Source organism: Artibeus jamaicensis, unplaced genomic scaffold, assembly GCF_021234435.1.
Source record: "Artibeus jamaicensis isolate MK-2021 breed Jamaican fruit bat unplaced genomic scaffold, CSHL_Jam_final contig_2259, whole genome shotgun sequence".
In the NCBI taxonomy this organism is placed as follows: Eukaryota; Metazoa; Chordata; class Mammalia; order Chiroptera; family Phyllostomidae; genus Artibeus; species Artibeus jamaicensis.
Window position 1 is genome coordinate 3,619,829 of NW_026521468.1, and position 16,755 is coordinate 3,636,583.

Genomic DNA, 16,755 nt, shown 5'->3' on the forward strand with positions numbered 1-16,755 from the left:
CCCAGTCGGGAAAGCTCTCGCAGAGACGGAGGAATGCCAGGGTGGGGGGTTGGGCAGGGACCTGGCTGGCCTGGTGGAAGCAGCTGAAGCCACTGGCAAGTGGCTGAGCCCGATTCCAGGCCCTCTGAGGGGAACCAGGGGCCAGGAAGGACCAGCCAAGACGCAGCAGGTGTCAGGACTGAAGCCGAAGCAGCAGGAGAAAAGAGATGCCCACCTCCTCCCCTGCCAAGGGACAAGCCACGTCCCAGCCTGGGGGACGGGGGAGGAGGCCCGGGCCCCCTGGGCCGCCAGTGTGCAGCATCCGGCCCTTTAAGTCCAGTGAGCATTACCTGGAAGCCATGAAGGAGGACCTGGCGGAGTGGCTTCGGGATCTCTACGGGCTGGACATCGATGCGGCCAACTTCCTGCAGGTGCTGGAGACGGGCCTGGTGCTGTGCCGGCACGCCAACGCCGTCACCGAGGCTGCCCTGGCCTTCCTGGCTGAGGCGCCAGCCCGAGCCCGAAGGACCCGCATGCCTCGGGCTGGGGTCTCCTGCAACGGGGCCGCCCAGCCGGGCACCTTCCAGGCCCGGGACAACATCTCCAACTTCATCCAGTGGTGTCGCAAGGAGATGGGCATTCAAGGTACCCGCCCTGGACCTCCCCTCGCCCAGACCCTCACCCCGCTGGGCGCCCACCTCCTCTCCGAGGCCCAGGCTGCCCTGAGGGTTAAAGCCAGGGTCTTCCTTCCAGAGTTGCCTTGGGCCAGCTCATCCCTCTTCATTCTTCAGTTTTCCTGTCTCATAGTAAATCCTCGATAAATAAATGTGTTTGTCGAATGATTTGTTCATTCGACAAACACACCCCGAGTGCCCCCCTCCTTGGTGTAAGGCACCAGGCTGGGCACTGAGGACGGGACACTGACACCCAGCGTCCAAGGAGCTCAGGATGGAGAGTCGAGGGAGCAAATGCCCAAATTCCAGCCGGGTGTGACTGAAGCTCAGAGCAGAGGCGTGTGTGCTGGGGGCCGGGGAGAACACACGTGTGTGACCTGGTGGGGTGGAATGTGAGGGCAGAGAACGGCCACAGAGGAAGGAGATGTGAGCTGGGCCTGAGGCATAAAGAGAAGTTTGGAGAAAGGGAATTCACACAGGGGAACAGCAAAGGTGTTTGGTGACTGGGAGAGGCTGTGGTGGGGAGGGACCAGGCAAGGCTGCAGGGGACAAAGACTTGGGTGTTAGACAGGGGCCAGGTGTGCTGGGGCTGATGAGACTCAGGAAAGTGACATGTCGGGACCTTTTGTCTCCTTGGCCTTGGACCCAGCAGTGGGATGGAGCTAGATCCTGTGACATCCTCCAGGTCAAAGGCTGCAGGTGCGAGGCAGCGGGCAGGCCAAGGCCAGGCTACTGGCTGGTAGCAAGGCAGCAAGGGGCAGGCCTGGAGGGGTGGGCAAAGCCAGTGTTTTATCGAGCACTTATTATGTGCTGCGCTTTATCTGCAAACACTAGCAACTACCCTCAACTACCTGGTGAAACAGACTATGTCCCCATTGCACAGAAGAGAGGACCGAGGCTCAGGGACAGGCCAAGGGTGCACAGCTGGTGGGTGGGAGTGTCAGGGACCCCTGGCAGCCCCAGAGCCTGTGCCCCACCCGCCTCATTGTGCGTGGGCTGCAGGCTGAGTGGGAGATGCCTGGCTGGAGCAGAACAAACTGCTTTTTGCTTCTGGACCCGTCCTGGCAACCAAGTGGGTAGGAGGTGGAGTTAACCCTTCTCTCACCCCATCTCACAGCCAGGCCCCAGGGGCCTTTGCTTGGCTGTGTCACCTCTTCCGCCCCCACCGCCTCTTCTCCTGTTACGGGGGCCACCTCATCTGCACCCAGTGCCCGAGCCTTTCTGCCCGGACCCACCCCCCTCCCCACAGGGCTCCTGGCCTTGGCAGCACCAGAACCAGACCTGGTGACAGGCCTCCCGGTCCAGGAGTGACCCCAGGGCTCTCCCGCCCGCGGGGCTCCGGGAAGGCCAGCGGCCTCAGGCTGCCCACCCCTCCCTGCGCCCCCTCGTCCCTCGCCAGAGGTGTTGATGTTCGAGACGGAGGACCTGGTGCGGCGCAAGAACGTGAAGAACGTGGTGCTGTGCTTGCTGGAGCTGGGCCGCCGGGCCTGGCGCTTCGGGGTCGCAGCGCCCACCCTGGTGCATCTGGAGAACGAGATCGACGAGGAGCTGCGGCAGGAGCTGGCCCTGCCCCCGCCGGACCCCCGGCCGCCCGCGCCCCCCAGGCGGCGGCCCTGCCACTTCCGAAACCTTGACCAGATGGTGAGCTGCTCGGACCCGCCCTCCAGGCCCCGCCTCCTTGGCCCCGCCTCCCCGGGCCCTGCCCCTCTGCCCTCCCCCCACCCCTGCTCCTGCCCCCACCCCTGCTCCTGCCCCCGCCCGGCACCCGGACACTAATCCACTGCCTGGCTTTGAGTCCTGTCTCGCTCTGAGCCTCAACTTTAATCACTCACAATAGTAGCTAAGCCGCCTACGCCGTTTTTGTTACCAATCCAGTATTCTGCACCCCCCACACTTAACGACCCCCGGGCCGCGTTGTTAAGAACCCAGCCGCTGGCACCATCTCTGACCCCTGGGGTCGAGCCCGAGTCCCCCCGTTTCGCAGAGGGGGTCTTAGGGCTGATTATTTAACCTGCCTGTGCCTCCGTCCCCTCTCTATGGCGCCGGGGGGCGGTAAGAGTGCCCAGCTCCTCTGACCGACGGGTGGAGTGCTCTGGACAGTGTCTGGCCCAGGGGCCCGGGGTCGGCCGGAGCACCTAGCTCTCCCTGCGGTGAACCCCATCCCCCCACCGCAGAGCTGGGGGCCGGGAGGTTTCTCAACTTGCCCAGGGCCTGTTACAGCGGAGCCAGGGAGGCTGACCCCCTCCAATTCCAAACCCACCTTCCTCCCCATCACAGCCCACCGCCTTCACCAGCGGACCCCGAGGGCGCTGGGCCATTGGTGACCACTCAAGGTCTTGTTCTCCCCGGGTCATTAGAATTCTTCCCTCCCCGGCCCTGGCTGGTGTGGCTCAGCCGGTAGGAATGTGTCCTGTGCTCTTAAGGTCACAGGTTCGATTCCTGGTCAGGGCACATGCCTGGGTGGCAGGTTTGGTCTCTGGTCCAGGGCGTGCGTGGGAGGCAGCCAATTGATGTTTCTCTCTGGAAGCCTTGGGGTGGCTCTGGGGGCAGGCAGACCCCCCGCTGGGCTCCACCTGGCGGTGGGCGGTGGGGAGCTGGGGCACAGGTGCGGAGGGAGAGCTGAGCCCCTTGCCCTGCAGGTTCAGAGCCTCGTCAGCCACTGCACGTGCCCAGTTCAGTTCTCCATGGTCAAGGTGTCTGAGGGGAAGTACCAGGTGGGCGACTCCAACACCCTCATTTTTATCCGGGTAAGTGTGGGGACAGAGGTGGAAGGGCCCTCAGGGTCAGCAGACTCAGGTTTCCTCCCATGGGACCCTGCCCAGGCCGAGGGCAAGGACAGGAAGTCACCATTCACCCCTTGGGACTTGTGTTCTCTCCCTCGAAAAATTCCAGAAGATTCCTCAGTTAGCAGGCCTATCCCCCCCCCTCCCATGAGGGCAGCCAGAACGACCCCCCGCTTCTGTCTGCAGCTCTGCCTGACTCCCAGGCAGAAGTGGGGTATGAGGGGTACCCCTTATTTCCATCACTTGCACCGCAGCCACAGGCTCAGTCCGAGCGGGGGCCTTGAGAACCCCAAGTCTGCGTGCAGTGCCGGACCCAGGCACGCAGGCCTCACGCTCCCCCCTCTGAGGCCTGACTTGGTGCGTTCTGCGGAGTGAGCGGGAGCAGGAGCCCGAACGGGTCTCCCACTGCCTCCCCCACCCCTGCACCGCGGCTCCGCGGCGGCGACAGCCTGCCACGCCTCAGAGGGTGGCCAGCAGCTCCGTACCCAGGGACACGGCCGAGCCCTGTCGGGCGCCCGCCACAACGCGGGGCAGAGCCGGCTCTAGGAGCCCTCACCCAGACCCTGAGCCAACAGCCTCGTGAGGTGGGCTGGGGCGAGGAACGGCGGCCCCGCTCTTACTGCGGGAACGGAGGCCTGGAGAGGCGATGTGACCCAGAGCGCAGTGGGGCTGAGATCCCGCGCCCCCCCCCCCCCCCCCCATCCATTCCAACACACACATCAGGCAGAGCCAGGGCCCCATTCCTAACACAGGCACGTGCAGGGTAACCCTGCAGCGAAGGGAGAGAAGAGAGAGCTGCGAGGGCCCTTGACCCGTTGTGGGCGACCTTGTGTTTGTCGGCCTGCCCCCACCCTGGACGACGAGTGTTATCTGACGCCCATCGCGGACGTGTGTCAGGGAGTGATGCATGCACACACGAACTTGGACATGGGTGTGCGCCGGAAGACCACGGGCTGGTCCTGGAAAAGAGGACACTCCCCACTTTGCCCTGAATCTCACCCTCGCCCCCTGCAGGTCCTCCGGAACCACGTGATGGTGCGTGTTGGGGGCGGCTGGGACACGCTCAGCCATTACCTGGACAAACACGACCCCTGCCGGTGTACGTCCCTGTGTGAGTGCCTGGAGAGTCCCCTCCCTGTGCTCTGGGTCGGGAGGCCGAAAGCGGGAGGCAGGTTGGGCCTCCAGGGGCAAGAGGTGTGGAGAGGTGTATGGAGACAGGAAGGTGCGGTGGATCCCACAGCGTAGAAGGTACAGGTGTGGCGCGGCCGCAGCCCTGGAGGAAAGCCGAGCAGGCATGGTGCAACACCAAGTACAGCCACAGGATGGCGACAAACACCCAGCGAATCAGCGTTTGGTCGGAGCTCCTCTAGGCAGGGCTTAGGTCTGGCTCTGACGCCTACAGGGCACCAAGCGTGACCTGAAGGGTCTTTCGCCCTCCAACAGTCTCTCCATCAGCACCCCCAGCCCACAAGCAAGCATGCAATGTAAGCAAAATGTGTGCACTTGCAATACAAACGCAGCTGTAAACAAGTTGCTGCCCCCCGCCCCCAGCCCTCTGACCAGATTTCATCCCCTAACCCTGGTGAGGAAATGCTGGCACGGGTGCTGTCCCTGTCCCTGCCACTGCCACCGTGGGCCCCCTTGTCTCTGATGCGGGTGTGCAGCAGGAATCGAACCCCCTCCTCCTTCCCTCTCTGGGGGCTGTGTCGGCAGCACACAAGCCAGGCAGCTCTCCGAAGGCCCGGGGGTCGCCGGTGCAGCACGAAGTGAGGGTGCAGGACGAGCCGTCCCAGCCACAGCCCACGATGACCGTCAGCCGCTCCCAGAGCCCACCGCCCCCTGTGGACTGGAAGACGTACACCTCTTCGAGCCAAAAACTGAGGCCCCCTGCCTCCTCGCCCAGACCCCACAGTGCATGGGGAGCAGGGGCAGGAGGCCCCCGAGAGACAGCACCATTCCTGAGGTACCGGGAAGGGGCAGGGCCTCTTTCTCCTTCGGGGTCCACATTCTCAGAGGCCACCCCCCTCCCCGAGATAAAGGGAGCAGGTCTCTTGGCAATGCCCCTGCCCCAGCCAGGCCTCAGGTGTTCAGAACAGAAAATGCACCTAGTACCTTTGGGATCATCTAGCTACTTCACATGCCCTCCCACTTCACGGGTGAGGAAGCGGCACCCACACAGGGAACAGGCCCACCCAAGGCCTTTCTGCCATTTCGTGGTAGGGCAGACACTAAGACTCCCTGCCACCAAGACTGGTGACCTGTGGTTGCTGCATCTGAAGTAACCCAGGGTCCAGACCAGGCTGCTTTCTATCTGCTACACAGGGAGGGGTGGAGAATAATGTTAAACAGTATCTGCCATAAGGGAGACTCTTAGACAGGCACAGAGGCAGGGGGGGTATCTGTGTCCTTCATGAAGTCGGGCCTCTGGGGGTTCTGGTTGGGAAAAGGCCCTCCCCTCCCAGAGCCAGGGGACTGGACTGGATGGCCCTGCCAGCCTGGCGATTCTCCCTTTCAGGTGCCAGCAGAAGCCATCTCGGGAGCGCCTGTCAGTTGGGGACAGTCTACACAGCCCCCAATCCTCACCCACCCCTAGGGGACGAGACCTACAATGCCCCTCTTCAGGGAAGAGGGAGGGCAGATACCCCTCTGAACTCCCCAGGGGGAGGACTCCTACATCTTGGATTCATGAGGAGACAGACAGCTGGGGAACCCCTTCCACGGTCCCCACCCCACAGCAACCTGGAGCTCCTGAGGCCCCGGCCCAAGGGACACCAGCAAGAGGACCATCTCCCCCGCCTCGTTACTCCAGTTTTGCCACGCCCATGGGCCCCAGGCAGCCGCCCCAGGGTGAAGCTGAGGGTGCCTCCTCCCAGCTCAGGGAGCCAGCCTCTGTCCGTTCTCCATCCCCTGGTAAAGGGCCCACCAAGACCCCTGTCCAGCTGCCTCATGCCCAACCGCCTACTCCAGGAGGAAGCTTCCCGGGTACTGCAAGCAGAGGTCCCATGACAGAATCAGGGAGAAGCTCTGTTGCTCAAAGAGTCGTCACTGGAGTCTTGGCTGGGTCCGGACATGGGGACTGCTCTGTGGGAAGGAGGCAAGAGGCCCAGAAGCCAGATCCCTGGGTGATGGCAGAAGCTGGAGAGTCCTGGGGCCTGGCCCCACAGAAGCAGGAGAGGAGGTGCACTTCTCCGACCTTGGATGGGACCAAGGAGCAAGCTGTCTACCATGGCCTTGAGGAGGAGCTTTTGGCTGATGAGAAGCTGCTAGAGGTGGGGACTGCTAGTCCCCAGGGCCCAGGGTCCGGACTCATCCCTCGCAGTGGAGTCTATGTCCGCAGCCTGGGTGTGCGGTGGCCTGAGCCTGGGGGTCCTTATGACAAAGTCATCCAAGAACTGGCTCAGGGACCCCCACCCCTTAATAAAGTCGACATGGCGGCCTGGAAGGCTGCCTGTACCAGCTCCCCTAAGCTGGCTGTTACTACAGGCCCAGGAAGCCCAGGAGGGCAGCTGGGAGACAGAGAGAGTGCGCCAAGGACAAAGGCAGCCGTGAGCGTCTGGGGCACCAAGACCAGGAAGGTCCCGGCTCCAGGAGGGCCAGACTGCTCAGGCCCGACTCTGCCTGCCAGCCTGGAGGCCCCCGCACCTTCGCCCCCGGACCCGAATTCCGACCAAGCCAAGGCATGTCCAGGCAAGGGCAAGAGAACACTCCGGAAGCCCCAGAGAGTGCCATCTATTTACAAACTGAAGCTGAGGCCCAGAATCCGGCCCCGGAGAGACCACAGGCCTGAGAAGCAGCCTTCACGAATCCCCAAGCCCCTGCCCCACCTCTGCCTGGGTCCCACCAGGGCGCCCCCTAGGGGCAGGCTGGAGAGAGCGTCGGCGCTGGGTGCAGAGGGAGGGGAGGCGGTCCGGGTGGGTGGAGCCCGGGCGGGGGAGCGGGAGGAGGGTGAGCCCTCGGCTCCGAGGGAGGGCAGGGCCCAACCTTCGGGCCCGGGACCCGGGCAGCCTGACCGAGTCCCACGCCCTCCTGAGGAGGAGTCCTGGGTCTAAGGAGGGGCTTCTCCTCCTGGAGTATGCGGGGAGGGCGCCCACGTGTCAGCTGCGGGAGCAGAGGAAAGGCCCCACGCGGGCCGCGACACGGCCAGGCCAGGAGAGACGACAGCCGCCACCAGCCTGGACGGGTGGCGGGAAACCGGTCACTCCGTCGCTCCCATTCCAACGCAGTCCGGATGCGCGCAGCGGGGCGCCCTCTGTGCGATCGCCCGCCCCCGCCCCCGGGCAGCTCCCCAAACTCCTGTCTGCCGGCCACGCCCGGCACCCGTTCCCACAACCCTTGTAAGTGATCAAACACTCGTGGGTCTGTCGTCGAGTCTCCATTCGGCTCGAGCCCCTCTCTCTAGGACATTCGCGAACATTCTCCCACCGGAGGGGAAGGGGACCAGGGGAGGGGGCTGGGGCGACGCAGCCGGTCCACCCTGGCTCCGCACGGCCGACCCGCGGCGGCGGCTGGGGCGTCAGCACCACGGACAGGGGCAAGGCCGCCCTCCCGGCTCCCGAGCAGCGCTCTGGGCTCGGGGTCGGTCGAGAGTGTCCACACGTGTTCCCCCTCGAAGTAAGGACAGAGGCCACGGTGGCTCAGCAGCAAGTGAGACAGACACGGGAGCAGAGGACAAAGACACAGGACCGAGTCCAGTTATGAAGAGGTTTCCTGAGACGGCGGCCGAAGGAGACGGGATGCCTCCCCTCTAGAGGGGTTTGATCAGGAGCAGATGGAGAGGAGTCCCGAACTCGTCCCCGTAGTTCTCCTGGGTGACCTGGGTGTCAGGGCTCAGGGTCACCCATCACCCTCGCTCTCCTTGCCCAGCAGAGATCCTTCCCTTCCACTGTCAGAAGCTGAGCCAACACCTTGGTACAGAAATGAGGGAAAACACTCCCTGATTTTTAATCTGACTTCCGGTCACCGCGCAACGGGCCTCACACACACTTCCAGACCCTGGTGGTGGGGAGCCCTGGGTGGGGGCAGGGAGGACATAGAGACTCAGAATGAGGGTGAAGGAAATCAAAATCGAAGACCTGGGGTGAAGCGGAGGGGGTGAAGTGGGCCAGCCAGGCGGTACAGTCCCATGGCTCCCACAGGCCCAGCCAGGGGCCTGGGCCCCGGCCACCCCTGCTCTGGGTGCCTCAGAGCTGGGGGCCGCGGTGATGGTGAGATGCTGCCATCCCATACCCTCCCCACCCGGCGAACCAGGCAGCAGGGCCTGGGAAATGAGGGGGCAGACCCTCTCCCTCACCCTCCCAGCCACTGCCAGGTGTGGAGAAGGGGAGCCGCCTCCTCTGCTTCAGAGGGAGGCTCAGAGGGCAGTCACTTGTCCAGTCACGGAGCATGTTGGGGACTAGGACCCGGGGATACTGGACTGCCCAGCCAAGGCCATGGTGGTCATTTGTAGGGCTGTGCTACCCAGGTGGGTGGAGGGGCGTCCGCTGGGGAATTCACAGATTCCCTCTCACACTGGATCTGGGTGACACTCCCCCCCACACACAGTCCCTCCCCCAGACTCCTCTCTATTGCGAATCCAGGCTCCGATTTCCTGGTCTATACGGTGCAGCTGGGCGAGGCCAAGGCCGGGTTGTTCCACGTGCCTCTCTTCTCACCAGGGATTCTCTTCCCCTCTCACCAGACTGGGGCAAAGGGCTTGTCCTGGAGAACTCTGGCCACGGAGCAGGGGACACGCACCGTTTTGTGACCTCCAAGTCCCCCAGGAATCCCTCAGGCTGCTCCTTGTATCGTCATTATTTTTGTTATTTCTGAATTGGTACAAAACTCTGACAGTAATCAGCTCCAGGGAGGAGAGGTAGAAACCTGGCCAGGCAGCCGGAGAAAATGGGGTGGAGTGAGCCAGGGCAAGGAGCCGACTGGGGTCGGGACAAGGACACAGATCCTGAGAGTCTCCATCTAAAGGTGGGAACACAGGCACCTCTCCTTCCAGCAAGGGGTCCCCATAATTCCTTTTCTGGCTCTACCCCTCCCCAGATTAACTAGGGAAATCTGAGATTCAAGTAAGCAGTCTGGGCATCAGCCTGGGGTGGGGTGGGGAGACAGCCTTCACTCACACCACCTGGCCCCCAAAATCCCACCCCCAGAACCAGCCTGTCCCCCACAGCCCCCCAAACCTAGCATCTCCCAGTCTAACACACCACCCAGGGCTGGAACCCAGCGTCATGGAACTAAATATACCCCTTCGGGGGTTCTGTCTTCACAGTCTGTCAAGAAAAAAAGTTTTAACCCAGGGGGCGATCTGGCTTTGGGGTCAGGAAAGGGGTGAGGGGCACCCGGCAGGGACGGACCATCGAGTTAAGGCTGGAAGGTAGGTTTTTGTGTCTCTGGGGGCTGCTAGGTGGGGAGGTCTCCCTGGGGGGGTACAACTCAGTTTTCTCCCCCTGACTGATCTGGGACCTCAACCCTCAGACCCAATTGCTGTCGGTCGTCAGGCCACCCGCATCTCTCTGTCCTGTGTCGGTGGCGCCGACAGGTGACAAGGTGGACCTCACAGAGAAGCCGCCAGGATCTGCAACAAGGGGGTGGATGAAATGCGAGCCCTGTGAACGGAGCTGGGGGCGGGGCGGGGAACCAAGGGGTAGATAAGACCGGGAAGGACCAAGAGACACTTGGGCAGACAGATGGACACAGGGAAGGAATACACGGGGAAATGACAGACACGCTCTCGGAGAACATGGGTGGGGGCCAACTAAGGCAACACCTCCCCACCCCCACCCCCACCCTCCATTTCCGGCGCGCACCCCAGTTCCAAAAGGCTGTGGTGCCCCTAGGGGCCGGGCTGGGTACTGCACTAAGTACAGCCCTGAAGGACCCGGTCCCAGGAAGACAGATGCGGGAGAGGGGAGGACCGGGCAGTTACGGGGTGGCTCCCTCTCTGCCCTCTGCCTCCCACGGGGAGACGCGTGGCTACGGGGGCATTTCAGGCCCGGCACTTGAGAGTTCTCTTCCCGCCACTCGTAGCTCAAGCCCCGCAGCGCCATCCGGAGGCGACCCAGGCTGTGCAGGCCACAGCCCGAGGACAGCCTTGGGGCAGGCGGGACGCGCGCGTCACATGATGGCGCAGCGGTTGCGGCGCAGCGCGCCCTGAAAGCGCAGGGCGGCGTGCACGTGTTTGCAGCGGGCGCAGCCGACGCTCTTGAGCAGCTCGCTGAACAGCAGCAGGATGTGCCAATTGTACTTGGCCGAGCACTCCACGTAGCCACACTTCCAGGTCTTGCGCACCAGGTGAGACACGTTCCAGCGCGGGATCACGCGTCCACGCTGGAGGTCCCGCTTGTTCCCCACGATGATGATGGGCGTCTCGGAGGTGCCAATCACCCTGGGGAACGAGGTGGGACTCTCAGAACTCCACCCGTGTGGCAGCCACTGGACTTTCAAAGAGGGCAGGCTGTGCCTAGTCAATAACAGAACTACCACATATCTGTTCCAGGGACAGGGCGCAGCTCTGGAGCACGTTGTACTCTCTGATCTGCACAGTTGATGGGAAGGGTGGGCATTGCTGTTATCCCCATTCTACAGATGGGGAGCCTGAGGCTCACAGTCACTGACTGAAGTTTTGTTCCCGGAGCCCCTCATCTAACCACTGTACCAGACTTGCCACCCGTGTAAGTGTCCCAAAATGAGTTAACAGCAAAATGTCATGAGTGCGTGTGTGTGGGGGGGGGGGAAGGGGGGACTGGAGGCTACTTCGTCTGCACCCCCTGCCCGCAATGCACCCTTTTCAGGGGACCTGGCTAGCCCTGGGGCATCCACTGAGGTGGTCATGGACCGTATCCCGGGCCCTCACCTCGTCTCTAGGATCTGCTGGCGGATGGTCTTGACGTATTCAAAACTGTCAAAGCAGCAGATGTCGTAGACCAGGATGTAGGCGTGGACGCTCCGGAGTCCCCTGCAGCAGGCATCGGCCCACTCCTGCAACAGCCCCCCCATCGGTGCCAAGGTCAGAGTGGCCGTGAGGGCTCCCCTAGGCCCCAGCCACCTCCAGCCATAGACCAACAGCACCCTATCCGGCCACCGTACCCAAAGCCTTCTGCACCCACTTATCCCCAGGAGGCCAGGGCCAGTGCAGAGTGGAGCTCAGTGCTGTGGCTTCCCCACCTCATGCTAGGATAGGGCAGGTCACATGGTCTGATCTTGAGGGCCACTGCATGGTCCTGTGCATATATTGGGGCTGAGGCCTGCCTTGTACCATTTTGCCCCCCAATCCATCCATCCATGTTTGTTTATGTTTATAGTGTCTCTAAGAACCCAGCCCTGAGCTAGCTATTGAACCTACTGAAGTGGCCTCTAGCTTCTAAGGCTCAGCTCAATGCCTCCTCCTCCACGAAGCCTTCCTTCAAGCAGGGGACTCCTCCCTTCCTTCTTCTCCTGTGAGCATACCTTGGTTAGGGCTGCTGCCATCCCCAGCTCCCCTCTTCTGCTTCGAGCCCCTGAGAGGGTCAGAGCCAAGCTGTTCTCATTTTTACGTGCCTCCTCCCCGTCCTCACTCAGGGCTTTGCACTGTGTGGGCTCTTAGCAGGCTCCTTACTCGCCGCCTAACTGGGTGAGCTCTCCATGGTCCTGAACCCAAGCCGGGCCATGCTGGGATCAAGGCAACTCCTGCCAATAATTCCTGCCCTTTGGGTTGCATGCCCCCTTCTGTCTGTTCCACAGCAGCGTTTGAGAAGGAGAAGGCCCGAGGAGAACAGACTGAGGCTGGATGCATCATGGGGGCTGATGCAGAGCAGGGCCTGAGGCCAGCTCCTGGGAGTCAGAGCTTCCTGCGCGCTTATGACAAATTCTCAGGGTGGGGTTGCAGCTCAAGATGAATAGACCCCTGGAAAGGCTGAGTGCACTAACGAGAAGGTTCCTTAAGAATTAATTAGCTAATTAACTTGCCAGCAGATGGCAATTGCAAGAGCAGTTGAAGGCAGCCAGTGCGTGGAAAGAAGGTGGACTCTGAAGTTGGGGGAGGTGGAGGCCTTCAAGGACAAGGGCAGCCAGGGTCTTCTCTCTTGAGGAGCCAGGAAAATAAGAGGAGGAGAGGCAGGCATGTCTCCCGGGCCAGCCTGTGAGTTGGGGCAAAGACCAGGCATGAAGGAGGAAGCCAGCCACTATAGCTGGCTCTCCAACCCAGAGAGAGAGAGAGAGTGAAAAGGAAAAGACTTTGGTGGCGGTGACAGGGTTACGTCTGACTCCAGAAAAGGGCTTCCCAACTCAAACGCTTAGCAGCTGGTGCAGTAGATTTCCTCAGGGAGATGATGTGGCATCTTTTCTGTGTGCTGAGTTCTAACTTCGGTGCAAGGGGAAGATGCTTGAGGATGAATCTAACACTGTAGGAAACCGTTCACCGGCTTCTCAGGCCGGGGAAAACGATTCTGCAGGTCACAGTGGGCTCCAGGAGCATAGGACCCGCACATGTACCTGGCCCCTCCCCCAACCCACACGCGAATGGAGGACAGTGGGAAGTGGGAGGGATGTGGAAATGGGCACAGTGGCTCCCCCCTTCTTGTGCCGGGAGAGGAAACAGCTGCCAGCCTTCCGGGGTGACAGCCCACCTCCTCCCCAGCACGTCTCCTCCTTGGGGAGGCCTCCAGGCTGCCTCCCTCCCACTTGTCTCTGGAGGCTCCTAAAAGGGAGAGGAGGGTGGCTCCTGAATTGCTGGCTTGTCCCTTCACCCTGGTGGAAGGCAGGGAGCAAGAAAGCTCAACTTTCCTTCCAGCTCACTCTGTGCAGGGTTCCAGGTTGTTCTGTGTTGGCCAAAAAGTCTGTTACATTTTTTAATGTACAATAAAAGACACACTTTTCATCTTCACCAATAATACTATCGACTTGGATATTTTGAGTATGTTGGCTGTCTCCAGCTATTGGCTTCTAGTAGGAGAGGCCAGAGGTGCTGCTAAACATCTTCCAGCGCATGAGACAAGCCCAGAGCAAAAGATTATTTGGCTTAAATGTCAATAGTACCAAGAAACTTCACAAACCACTTTTGACCAGTCACAGCACCTTCTCTGTACACTGCACAAATCTTTTTATTTATTTATTTATTTATTTGCATTTTGGTTGCATTTTTACTTTTCTTGAAATAATAAAGCAAACTATGCTGAAAATGTTGCATATTTTCTTCCATCTTCAATATTAAAATGGCTACACAAAAATCCACCAATTTTGATGTTTTTTTCCAATGGACACTGATCGGAGGGACAGCTGTCACAATACAATCTAACAAAAATGTTTCAAATGAAATTAAAGACAGCTAAGCCCTACTAGTGCCATCGTATGGCAAAAACCGTAACGGGCTGTGTGGAGACAAGGAGGGAGCTATGGAGACAGGGCAGCTCCGAGGACCCAGGATGAGGCAAGTTCAACACCACACGGCTCCCACTCACCCCTGGGGGGCACTGCACGCACCCTCTAACTCCAGCCTCCTTCTCTGATGGGAGGAGAGGGGTTGTAGAAGGAGCAACCGAGGCTCAGACCAAGGGAAGAGCACTCCCTAGGACTGCTTTTCAACTGAAGTTGGGGAAGAGTGTATTTTTATTCTATTTTCAGATGGTGACCAGCAGGATTCTTGGGTTTTATTTTGCTCTCTGCTCAGTGTCCCTGACCTGTGCTCTAGGGGTGAGATCTTGGACATCCTGAAGAATCCAAGACCCACTCAGAAAGAAAAAGGCCAACAATCCAATAGAAGGACAGGCAAAGGGCATTAAAGATTGTCAGAAAAAGAAATTCAAAGGCCATTAAACATATGAAAAGATGCTCCATCTCACTGCTAATCAGAGATGCAAAGAAGACCCACACTGAGACGATCACATCTCATTCATCGGATTGTCAAAAATCCTCAAGTTTGACAACAAACTGCAGGCGAGGTTTTGGGGAAGCAGCGCTTGCGTGCACTGGAACTTTCTAGACCGGGAGGGGACTCGGACACCTCCCAAACTCCAGCTGCATTAGCCCTTTGGTGTCAGTGGTGCCCTTCCAGAGACATGTCCACAACATTCTTCCCCATGCACTAGGGCACCCCGTCGCAGGGTTCTTCGAAATAGCGGAAGACTGCAAACAGCCCATTGTCCAGCAAGAGGGGATGGCCGCGGAAGAAAGATGCCCCACCCCAACCAGGTACTGAATGATGCAGGGAGACCTCCAGGCGACAGCGTGAAGGGAAAACGCAAGGTGCAGAGGAGTTCTTTAGTGTAAGAAAGGGAGTGGAACGGGACCGTGCTCTCTTATTTGTGTGAAGACGCACTGGAAGAAAGAGTCTGGAACAACAGCGAGAACAGCTCACAGAGAGGGGCAAGAAGCAGGGTGAGGAGGGCAGGGGTGGCCTGAGATTTCTCCCCGCACCTTTACTCCAAGTTTGCACTTTTACGTCGTGTCTTACCTCTGTCAAACTTGAAATTAAGTTAAAATGAAGCGCACAACACAAAGTGGAAACTATGTGGAGCTCAACGTGCAGAACGGCAGTGCGATCCGAGTGTCAGGCTGCCGACCGTTCAAGCCTCCTGTGGAGAACTAGACCCTGACCTCATCAGACTCACCGCCTCCAAGGTGGGGGGGCGGGTCAGGAGTTCACCTTTGGTGCTGATCCCCTGCACCTGGGACGGCAGAAACGCGTGTCCCTGGGGTTGGGCCAAGGCCCTCCGGCCCAGGGGTGCTGAGCAGGGCTGAGCCCATGCCCCTCCCTAGCTGCTACCTGAGAGATTGCTGCTCTTGCACAATGACAACTAGCCAACCACGGCCCCGCCTTCCTGTCTCCACTGCTGTTCACCCTTCTGAGCAAAGCCTCTGCACACTCGGGTCAGGGACTGCCTTCAGTGGGCAAACGTGTCTCAGAGCTCAGCCTCCCCACGTACCCACCCCCTCTCCAGCCAGAGGCAGAGAGAGGCAAGGAGGACCTGGCCCTTGTAGTCCAGGGAAGGAGGGCTGTTGGCCAGTGCCCTGGGGGCGTCTGAAACCACCCCCTGCAGGAAGGGGGCACAGCAGGCCAGTCCCGAGGGCAGGGGCGGAGCATCACTTAAGGCCCTTGGGCAAGAGATCTGTCCCTGAAAACACACCTTCACCAGGTCCTGGCCATCTCTTCTGCTGTCCCTTCTACAGACCATTCTACCCCAGTGTCCACTTCAGGGACTGCACACATGACAGTGCTCATCAAATGCTGGTGAAATTCACCAGCACGTGAATGGATTCCTGGGACGGATCTAAGCAGGGTTGGCCCACAGGGCAGCCCCAGCTCTCCAAGCCCCAGGTGGAGGCCTGGCCACGGGCCAGGGGGAGCAGGGAGAGGACTGGAGCTCAGCCTTTCCCCGCCCCCTCCTGCCCCCCACAGCCTCCCCGCCTGCCTGTGGGGCTCCGCCTACCTGCAGCGTGTTGACCGGGAAGGCGCTGATGGGCGGGAAGTCCAGGATCTGGAGGTCGTGCACGTGGCCGTTCATGACGACAGCAGGCAAGTAGAGGCGGCGGGCGGTGGTGGGCACGCAGACCTCGCTGAACTCGTTGTACAGGAACTGGCGCACGATGGCACTCTTGCCCACGCCTCGAGCCCCCAGCACGGCCACCCGGTAGGTGGAGACCATGCCTCCCGCCCCGCGCCGCCACCAAGTCCTCGCCGATGCGTGGGGCTCGCCTGGGCTGCATATTCCAGGGGCTGGGGGCTCAGCCTCCGTCAGTTCCAATCATTGCTGCCCTGCCCGCCCTGGGCCCTCCGCAGGCTCCACCTGGGCTGTGGGGACAAGAGGCAGGCTTGGTGGGCCGGCTTTTTCCAGGGCACTGCTGCGCTTTTCCACCGCAGGGCCTTCGCTGCAGCTGTCCCTGCCCCTGCCCAGAGCCCCTGACTCGTCTACCGAAATCCTCTCCACCCTTCCTTCTCCATTTCTACCCCCCCACCCCCCGCCCTCCACGAGGCAGACTGTGGAGCAATGGAAAGAGCAAAGAGCCCCACAGCTTGGCTTCCCCGCGGAGCCGGGTCTGGGCTCCTCCCCCTCAGGGGTGAAGCTGGGCCAGTGCATCTCAGTGGAGGCCCTCCGGGCACGTCTTACAGGGTGAGTTCGTCATTGGGCAGGACGGCTGGCACACTGCAGGTTTTACATCCCCAGCAGCCAGCAGCAGCAGCCTCCGGTCACCATGACGACCCAGGTGCCTCCCCATTTCCCAATGCCCCCACTGAGAACCCCTGCACTAGATGACCACGCGGCTCTGGAGGACACCACTGGTTGCACACTTGCTCGGTTAGCCCGCGTGCCCACAGCTTGTCCTCAGGGAACACGAGATGCCTGAGGGCCAGGTAC

General features: G+C 60.8%; 2 protein-coding genes across 2 annotated transcripts; one reads left to right on the forward strand and one right to left on the reverse strand.

Moving 5' to 3' along the window:
• Positions 1-206: 206 nt before the first annotated feature.
• Positions 207-7,485, forward strand: GAS2L2 (growth arrest specific 2 like 2). Its single transcript, XM_037167289.2, has 6 exons — positions 207-624; positions 2,053-2,294; positions 3,293-3,400; positions 4,451-4,547; positions 5,150-5,399; positions 5,952-7,485. Exons 1-6 carry the CDS (start codon positions 207-209, stop codon positions 7,483-7,485), a joined length of 2,649 nt encoding a protein of 882 aa, XP_037023184.2.
• A 2,252-nt stretch (positions 7,486-9,737) lies between these two features.
• RASL10B (RAS like family 10 member B) lies at positions 9,738-16,047 on the reverse strand. Its single transcript, XM_037167312.2, has 3 exons — positions 15,829-16,047; positions 11,280-11,404; positions 9,738-10,811 (listed from the first exon to the last, which is right to left on the reverse strand). The coding sequence occupies exons 1-3, from the start codon at positions 16,042-16,044 to the stop codon at positions 10,541-10,543; spliced, it is 612 nt and encodes a 203-aa protein (XP_037023207.1). The 5' UTR covers positions 16,045-16,047; the 3' UTR covers positions 9,738-10,540.
• Between the last annotated feature and the right edge of the window lie 708 nt (positions 16,048-16,755).

Excerpts from the sequence above, each read along its gene's own strand:
- RASL10B (XM_037167312.2), bottom strand. The coding sequence starts at position 16,044 with ATGGTCTCCACCTACCGGGTGGCCGTGCTGGGGGCTCGAGGCGTGGGC. Across the intron at positions 11,405-15,828 it reads TCCCGGTCAACACGCTGCAG|GAGTGGGCCGATGCCTGCTG; the intron begins GTAGGCGGAGCC and ends GGGCTGTTGCAG. Across the intron at positions 10,812-11,279 it reads CAGCAGATCCTAGAGACGAG|GGTGATTGGCACCTCCGAGA; the intron begins GTGAGGGCCCGG and ends CTCGTTCCCCAG.
- GAS2L2 (XM_037167289.2), top strand. The coding sequence starts at position 207 with ATGCCCACCTCCTCCCCTGCCAAGGGACAAGCCACGTCCCAGCCTGGG. Across the intron at positions 2,295-3,292 it reads TCCGAAACCTTGACCAGATG|GTTCAGAGCCTCGTCAGCCA; the intron begins GTGAGCTGCTCG and ends CTTGCCCTGCAG. Across the intron at positions 3,401-4,450 it reads ACACCCTCATTTTTATCCGG|GTCCTCCGGAACCACGTGAT; the intron begins GTAAGTGTGGGG and ends CGCCCCCTGCAG.